General features: G+C 34.9%; 1 protein-coding gene across 2 annotated transcripts; it reads right to left on the reverse strand.

Moving 5' to 3' along the window:
• Positions 1-483: 483 nt before the first annotated feature.
• LOC104597105 (small ribosomal subunit protein eS7-like) lies at positions 484-4,882 on the reverse strand. 2 transcript variants are annotated; one of them, XM_010258508.3, is made up of 6 exons: positions 4,738-4,882; positions 1,967-2,054; positions 1,799-1,872; positions 1,561-1,684; positions 1,169-1,351; positions 484-828 (listed from the first exon to the last, which is right to left on the reverse strand). In XM_010258508.3, exons 2-6 carry the CDS (start codon positions 2,039-2,041, stop codon positions 706-708), a joined length of 579 nt encoding a protein of 192 aa, XP_010256810.1. In that variant the 5' UTR covers positions 2,042-2,054; positions 4,738-4,882; the 3' UTR covers positions 484-705. The 2 variants fall into 2 exon arrangements, with proteins under 2 accessions (XP_010256810.1, XP_088753097.1); XM_088896971.1 differs by lacking the exon at positions 4,738-4,882 and having other exon boundaries at positions 1,967-2,068.
• Positions 4,883-9,334: the final 4,452 nt, after the last annotated feature.

The following is a 9,334-nucleotide window of genomic DNA, read 5'->3' on the forward strand; positions in this document are numbered from 1 at the left end:
GGCCATGAACACAAATCACTCCATGCGAGATGAGACCAAAGTAGGGTAAATGATGAATGAAATGAACAACATTTGTATGATAGTCTAGAACACCAGAACATCACCTCTGCAAATTTTAGCATATTTGAATTCCAAGGGTGTATGGCCCCATATCTAATTCTCCATCCACTTACACATAGGGGTGTTCAGGTCCAATTTGGAAAAGATCTCAAACCAAACCAGTAAATTACAGTTTGAAAAATTCTCAAACCAAACCAAACCATTTTACTGTAGAAACCAAACCAATTTGGTTCAGTTCGGTTGGCAGTTTAGACCAGATAATGACCCCCCCCCCCTACTTGCACACTCAGACGAAGTGACAACATTGATGAGGAAAATTCAACAGTCAGCAAATACGCTAGCCTCCATCTAACCGTATACTAAAACTCTGGTTGGTGATTAAATATTCCTTGTCCCAAACTCAGAAACTTAACTGGACAAATATAACAATCAATACCAAGTTCTAATAGGCATATTTTCAGATTCAAATGATATTCTACTTGGAAAAAAGAATTACACGTCTAAGGATAAACAATAGAAAACTTCTTGAATTTCCTTGAGCAGAAAAACTTCTCAAAAACTAATGACAAAACTTAAAAAGAGAAATTGCAAACATGGATGTGAAATCAAGAAGGGAAACTAACTAAAATCTCTCTCCAGATTTCCTTATGCTGATTCAGTTATTGGGTATTCAAACACCACATCTTTGCCAGATAGCTTCCTATAAACTCCAGCAAAGGTCTCCAACTTGTACTCCGTGTTGTTCCTTTCTTTAGGATCAAGATAAACCTGCATATGAAAGTAGACTGAGAATTCCATCTTCCATACACATATTCGATGGGAAGAAAACTATTTTGGGCTATTCTTCAGTCCTGATGGAAACAATAATGGGCCTTCGAAAACAGTACAGAAGAGATCTTTCATAACATTTGAACATACAAGTTGATTTGAAGCATTCATTACAGGAATGCTGATAAAATAAAATAGTATTTTAAGAATTCAAAAAATGAATCTACTAATTTGGACATTATGATGATGAGGCCAATGCTTAGTAGAATTAAGGCCAAGAAAGATCTGAAGCAAAAACGTTTGGATTAACATTTCTTTGTAAGTGGAATCATATCCTCACCTTCATAATTTTGGATCCATCAAGCCGGTACCTAATACGCTTCCCAACTATTTCTGCAGGGTACACAACATCCTCCAACATTGCATCATGAACAGAAGTGAGTGTACGGCTCCGTGGGCGGACAATGGCAGAGCCTTTCTTTGGGGGTCTAAGTATCCTTCTAGTAGAAATCAATATCACATCCTACTTATAAAGGTTGGCAGGAACAGGGATCAGAACCTAGTAAAGAGAAACTCAAAGTAGGGAGGAAAAAATTGGTAAAAACATTATCTGTTCATCTCAACTAGGCAATTCAATCTATGGTTTGGTTAAGCAAACTACGTATTACTCCCTTCAAGCATTTGACTTCTGCTAGATCAACCAAATGAGCCATCAATAAAAGAAAACCTTACCTTCCCACTAAATTTCTTCTCCAACTCCCTAACTAGCCTGACATGAACTTTTCTGAAAGCTTTCCTTAGTCTGTAAGGAACATGAATGACAACAGCCTTCCTGTTTCCAGAAACATCAATTTGACTGCAAAGTCACAAAGAAAGAAAACTTCCATTGGTTAAAGGGGGCAGAGGATAAAACGTTTACACAAGAAAGCTAAGTTGAATTATGTCAGCTGAGGTAACAGCAAGCTCTTACACTGCTGAGTTTATGAAAAGATCTTTCAAGTCACTTTTGAGTTCTTGGTTGGTATTCTCCAAGTCAAAAAATGACTGCATAAGCAATAGAAATATCAAATGAGAGACAGATGTTAACACCAGTAAGTTTAATTTAGTAGCAGATAACGATTTAATTTCAGTATCTAACCTGAGCAACAGAGTCCTCAAACTCTGTAGGCTCTGCATCTTTGTCCTTTTGGATTTTCCTCCTGGCTGTAAACATTTTGATTTCTTTCCTATAAAGGGAGTTCTGTAATTTAATAATGGATATGGCACTAAACAGAATGGAATGAAGAAACTGGATTCATGGAGCCGACCCCATATAGTTGGGATAAGGCTTAGATGATGATGATGAAAGTGAATTCTGATATAAAGATCTGAGGCCTCATTAAATTAATAATAGGGTAAAATACAGAGAACTATCCTATACTTTGGGGTATTGACACTGGTCCCTGAACTTTCATTTGTGACAGAGAGCTACCCTGTACTTCCAGATTCCAACACTCAGCTCTCACCATTAGGTTTCCGTCAGTTTTGAACTTTTATGAGACCATTTTTCTGTCTCCTTTTTGCATCTTCAAAAGCCAAGTTTTTAACTTTATGGTGGATGCTCTATCTCTTTCAACACTCCATCTCTCTCTTAAACAAATAAAAACAAAATAAGAAGTAAGATGGGAAAAGTTCAAAACTTGGACCTTGGAGATGCAAAAAAGGAGAAGGCAACATGGCGGGAGCAGAGTGCTGGACTCTGAAAGTACAGAGTAGTTCAATGTAGCAAAAGGAAGTTCAGGGACCTAAAAGTCACAATCCCCAAAGTACAGGATAGGTCTCTGTATTTTACCCTTAATAATAATAGCCATAAATCCAATAATAAATGAAGTACAATTGCAAATTCACATGTCCAGAAGAAACAATAATTAACATAGGAAGTACATCTGCTTATGGGCAGCCCATCAGGCTCAACTTTACATTGCTTCAGACTCAGGCGTTGGGCCAGGCCCATTCAAATTTTAGCAAAACCCAAACCTGAGCCTGGCCCATGAACAGGTCTAATAAGAAGCTATGTTACTAACATAGAGTAATAGACATGCAAGTTTGTTAATGCTATGCTTATGGTTGGATAAGAGCAGTTGAGGCAACAACAAGGCAGCTCCAGAACCCATTGCATATAGACCTGTTAATGGGCCAGGTAGCCCAATATGCTTGGCTGTGGGCTCGGGCTTTTGTAAATAAGACCAGCCTGAGCCCAAGCCCAGCCCAATAATACTATATAATAAAAATATATATTAGTAAATAGTAATATGTAATAAATATATATTAGCATTTACTAATATATTATTAATAGTAATTTATAAATTATAATAAAATTTGTTTGTTCCCATTCAGACCGGACTTCGGGCTCACACTCAAGATCTAGGCCCAATGGTCAAGCTAGTCTCAGGCTCAGGCCTGGCCATTTTTTGTTAATAAAGAAGCAAAGCCCATCCAGGCCAGCCCATGAACAGGTCTAATTGCATAGACTGTATACTAGGCAGATAGAAGTATAGCCAAATCATCATGCAATACTAAATTGTCAATGCCTACAAGTGGGATAAGCCATCTAGTAGATTGCACCACATACAAGAATCAAGAATACACCATAAATTATCATATTATAACTTAGAATGAATTGTTTGTCCATACTCTGTAACAAAAGAGCAAGTATTATAAGCATGCACTTTTAATTTTACAGTTCACTCCCTGTAAGCACGTGTGTTGAGAAAAAGGGATATAACAGCTTCAGTGAAGTTGCTCACTTGCCCTTAATAGATGTGATATTTAACTTCTTGAATGTCATACTTCTAAAGTTCAAATGCGACAGATGATTATGAAATATTGATAATATGCATTTCAAATTTTCAACCTTTTACTTTTATAACCTTCGCACACTAAAAGGATCCCATAGGCTCCATATAGAGTAGAATTCTTCTCCTTTTTTCTATTTGGTAAATGTGCTTCATCTCCCTTACCATACGCTTTTTCCATATTTTGGTCTTTGTGCCATTCCATTTCATGTTTTAGCCTTAGTACTTTACATGTTTTAACATGCATTTTGCATCTTTTTGACTATGTAAAATTCTATTTTATCAACTTAACTCATTACTATTCTATTTTTTGATTCTTGAGTTTTTTCCATTGCATTAGCCTCACTTAAGTATAACTGAATAAATGGGCTCAGATGCAGGGCATTACACATCTTGGTTGCAGGAATTTTTAAAATGTGGTATGTTGATGTATCACACAAGTTAATTCCATATACTGGTGATGTATTGCTATATATTCCAATTCATCACTGTTTGTAAAATGCAAAAAAAAAAAAAACACAATGATTTAGTGTAGCCAGATGAAGCAATAGAATATAAGTGCCTGGAACAGGCAATTAATTCTTTTTTTTTAGAAAAGGTTGCATCTAGTGCCTCCGTCAACTTATTATCAGTCAAGTTTCAGGTGAATTTTTCAAATCCGTAACAAAGGCCATAAATTTACATGTAGGTTTTTTCTTGGTAACAATTTCATCCAATGAACTAACCATGAATCTAGTTATATAGTTATGACCTCCGGTTCCAACCATCCTTCACATGAAAACTGGGTTTCAACAGAAATATTCGCCACTGTACATCTAGTTTTATACCAACAACTAAAAGTACGACATAAACGATGCATTCACCACGAAAGAAAATGGTCTAACGTACAAACTTTTCGATTAACAATAAAAGAAAGGTTGATAAGAGCGATAAACGCATGGGTGCCTGGTTTTTCAATCTAACAGAGAGGAGATCGAACGCATTATATCTATCCTGCACCAGAGTGCAAATCTAAAGAACAAACAACAAGGGAAGAGATTGGAAAACGTAGTTGTTCTTCATTTTGGAGGCTTACCTCAGGCACAGATATCCGCGGCGGCCCTTGCTGACAGTGGAGCTGTGGAGAGCTAGAACTAGGGTTTTGGCATTTGGGGGCCGAAACTAAAGACCCGTTTCGACTAATTAAGAACATGTGTAGAATTACGAAATTGTCCATATTCTCGATGACTAACATTGAACATTTTTTTGACAAATTTTTTAAACTATCCCAACATTAGCTAATTGACAAACTGTACACTTATTATTTAACTATTGTCTTATACTATCCTTATTCTTTAACCATTTTTACTGTTTCTAAAAATTTAATAGTTATACTCTTCTTATTAGAATCCATTATTATTATGTAAAAATCCAAACACAGTGACATTTAAAATCTTTTTTTAAAATCCAATATTACCCTCGTCCTCTTTCTCTCGAGGCCCCTATAAGGGATTTTGGCTATTGTTTCGACTCTCCTGAGCTAGCGGTGGCATTGGTGTCAAACACCTACCTGGTACCGCTAAACAGGGCTGCGAATCTTGCTCAAAACAAGGTCTCCACCTCATCATTCAACTCATATGGCAAGCTCAAGCTGAAGTGCCTAACACCAGGGCTCGTTGAAGCAAGTGAGAATATTCATGTCAAAATCGAGTCCGACTTCAATCAGGGCAAAGCCCGTTCCAACACCCTTTATAGCCTTGCGTTGCAAGGTTGCAAGGAGATATTCCCAATGCAAGGTTCCACACATAGTTGTTGCCACTACTCATACCTCAAATGATGGGTTCTCAATGCTCTTGAACCAGTTCCCAGCCCCACTGCTGCAACTTCAGGCAAGGCAGGGACCTTCCTCTCCTTCTTCCTCTCGCAAAAGGGAAAGTACCTTGGCACCCAGAAAACGTCACCTTCGTTCACCTCTGTGTTCATTGCAATGGAGAGATGGAAAAAGAGCAGAGAAACAAAGGATATATATATATATATATATATATATATATATATATATATATATATATATGATAGATAGATAGATAGATATACACACACTAGCGGAGGGGGCCTTGCGTTGCAAGGGCTCGCTCATAAACTATCAGGCTCGACCTCGATTCGAATTAGAGACTTGAGCTTGAGCTCAATGGCGACTCTAGTCAAAAGCTCGGAAGTTCAAGCTCGGCTACTTTTGATTGCGAGTCCCTCAAGCAGCTGAGGTCTCCCTCAATTGGTGAGGTGCCAAACCAAGGACTCCCTCAACTGCTGAAGTGTCAAGATGAGGTTTCCCTAGCAGGCGAGGTGTCGAGATGAGGTATCCCTTAGTTGACAAGGTGTCGAGCTGAGGTCTCCCTCAGTTGTTAAGGTGATGAGCAGAGATCTCCCTCATCCCTCAATGACCAAGGTGTCGAGCTGAGGTAACACCCTATGTACACACTCGATTAGGCTCGTAAGACCTTTGATTATAGGTGTCCCTAGCAACCGAGGTGCTGAGCCAAGGTCTCCCTCAATAGTCAAGATCTCCCTCAATTGTTGAAGTGTCGAGTTGAGGTTTCCCTAGAAGGCGAGGTGTCGAGTTGAGGTCTCCCTTAGTTGACGAGGTGTTGAACTGAGGTCTCCCTTAGTTGTTGAGGTGCTGAGTGGAGGTCTCCCTCAGTGGTCGAGGTGTCGTCCAACTCAGACTCGATTCGAAATAGAGACTTGATCTCGAGCTTAGAAGTTCGAGCTCGGCTCAGCTCAAGCTTAACTACCTTTGATTGCAGGTCCCCTAGCAGCCGAGATGCCAAGTTGATGTCTCCCTTAATTTGAGAGAGAGTGGCATTCATGTAATTTATAAGGAGAGAGAGAGAGAGAGAAAGAATGGCATTCTTGTAATTTAAAAGGGGAGAAAGAAAGAGTTGATAAGAAAGAGTGGCATTCTTGTAATTTGTAAGAAAAAAAAAGCAAAAGAGAGAGAGTGGAATTCTTGTGACTTGAAAGAAAATAAGCAAAATTTACTGTTAGATTCCATTTTTTGCCTTCTCAAGCCTTTTTTCGTACACATTCCAACTTAATGTGTGTGTGTGTATGAAATTAGACATTTCACATGTTCCGTTGTGATATAACGGCGATGGTAATTGTTAGAAGCAGTAGAGGTAGCACAAGACAATAGTTAAACAATAAGGGTACAGTTTGTCAATTAACTAAACAGTGGGGGTAGTTTAATAAATTTGCCCTTTTTTGCCAAATGATGAACATTGAACTATGAACAATGATGAGTACAGATACAAATATGTACAGTGTAAATACACACAAAATAATTAAAAATACAAGTTTTCGCATTCTACATATTTGTATTTGTACTCCTTCAAACTGAGTCCAAGGAAAAGTTATCAAAGTTGTATGATTCTATGTGTTAATGGGTCGGGACTCGCCCGACAGACCCAAACCATTTTGAGACAATTTTGATTACAATATCTATTATCTCATATCAATTCCAAACCGTGTCTAAGGAAAAATTATCAAAGTTGTGTGATTATATGGGCCAATGGGTTGGGACCAACCCAATAAACCCAAACAGTTTGAGCCAGTTTTCATTCAAAGATCTAATATCCATGGGCCAATTCCATACGAAGATTGAGTAGTATGCATGCACATGGCCATTCTGGATGATGATAATGATAGCAATAATGTATTCAAAAATTTCTACCAATATGTATTTTTTAATTTTTTGTTTTGTATTATTAATCGGATCAAGATTGCAAAGTCCATATCTGATTACATACACACATCATCCAAATATGTGATAATTAGATCGAGTTGCGAAGTTTCAACTATCATTAACAGGCCTACTTGCTTAGCTAGATTCTTCTTTTTGTAATGTTTTATTTTTTTTGTGTATCTTTTTTTGTTCATTTATAAAAAAACGTAAATTTAAATAGAGAGAATTGAATGTGGTGAAAAAAGGTAGTTCAATTTATAATTAAAACCTCACAATTAAATAGGAACTAAATTCAAAAATGAGTATTTTAATCAAAAGAAAGTTCCACAATCTTATTCATATTTTTTATATTAGTGTAAATATAGAATTATAGATGTGTTCAATTTTTTTCTATAATTATTTTGTATTTCTATGTGTAAAAATAATTCTGATATGCCACACTTACTTTTTGTTTAATATGATAATTATACGATATTATACATGTTCCTAAATGTTTTTTTTTTGTAAAATTTATGTATGTTTTATTTATTATTTATTATTATTTATTTATGACATTAAATGTTAACACACTTGACCTAAAAGTTGAACTATTGATCTTAGCTAAATAGTAAAATAATTTCATTTCCGTTAGTTCTAATTCTTGTTTATTAAACTTTTATTTTTTTAATTTGATTAATAAAATATCATAAATGTGTCTAATGTTTTCTACGTTTTTATAATTTTCTATATTTATTTCTATTTTAGAAAATTTATTAGCTAACAATGTCTTCATAGGTTATTGATTAATTTGATTCAGATGGTTGAATTACTTAGCAACCACTTGGATAAAGAATGTATTTGTTTTTTAGTCAGTTTTTAAATATATGGGTATATTTGTTAAAATTATTGGCATAGATCTAATTAGTAACATTTATTAGTGAAAAATAACTTAATATAGGATTTAATAAGAAAAATCGGGAGTTAATACCTTAAATATAAGACTTTATGAAAGTGAATTAAACGAGGAGGAAAGTAATAATTGTAAGTTACATTTTTAACCCTTACAGATGGACTAAATATGTAGATATGGATATTTTAGTAGCCATTAAATTAGCATTAAAGTTGTAATAAAATGAATTTTATACCCTTTATTGTTGATTTGGTTCTAGTTCTACCCAGACCCAACCGTTGATAACTCTGAATCTAGAAAGCATTTTATTTATTATGAAAAACTATCATCCTCAATGAGATATAGACCATTAAGCACTTATTGGTGTTTAGGAAATAAGCCCAAAACAAATGATTATTTTGAAAATAAGAGATTATTTTTTAGGCCTAAATTTCCAACTTTTTTAAGTGCTTATACAATAACCACTTATCAATTTTGTTCTTTCAAAATTATCACTAGTTGAATTTTAAATACCACTTATAAAACTATCCATAGTTGAATTTTATAAAAGTACATTCATAAAAGTGTTTTTATTAAAATGCTTTAATAAAAGTGTTTTTGTAAGTACTAGTGATTTTATTAAAGTGCTTTCATAAAAGTACTTTTATAAAAATACTTTTATAAAAGTGCCTTTATTAAAGTGCTTTCGTAAAAGTGCTTTTTATAAAAGTACTTCTATAATAGTGTTTTTTGTAAAAATACTTTATAAAAGTACTTTTGTAAAAGTATTTTTTATAAAAGTGTTTTTCATAAAATTTGAAAGAAAATGAAGGACAAAATAGTCACAAATGCTTATTTAAGTGCTTATTGGAGTAAAATACTACCAAACACTCAATATGAAATAAGTCTTATTTTTTAAAATAAGCAATTGAAAAAATTGGATGCCAAATGCAAATAAGTGCGTATTCGAATGAACACTTATTTTTAACACATATTTTTAACATAAGCACTCATAATCTCCCAATGTAATGGCGGTAGTCTTTTGTTTTTTTAATGAATATTTTGCCAAAAAGACATTTTAAA

The sequence above is a fragment of the Nelumbo nucifera genome, chromosome 2 (assembly GCF_055504915.1).
Source record: "Nelumbo nucifera cultivar China Antique chromosome 2, China Antique-T2T, whole genome shotgun sequence".
In the NCBI taxonomy this organism is placed as follows: Eukaryota; Viridiplantae; Streptophyta; class Magnoliopsida; order Proteales; family Nelumbonaceae; genus Nelumbo; species Nelumbo nucifera.

Bases quoted from the DNA above. Each gene is read 5' to 3' on its own strand.
- LOC104597105 (XM_010258508.3), bottom strand. From the start codon at position 2,041: ATGTTTACAGCCAGGAGGAAAATCCAAAAGGACAAAGATGCAGAGCCT. The intron at 1,685-1,798 runs GTAAGAGCTTGC...GTGACTTTGCAG, and splicing joins CTTTTCATAAACTCAGCAGT to TCAAATTGATGTTTCTGGAA. The intron at 1,352-1,560 runs GTAAGGTTTTCT...CTTTATAAGTAG, and splicing joins AGAAGAAATTTAGTGGGAAG to GATGTGATATTGATTTCTAC.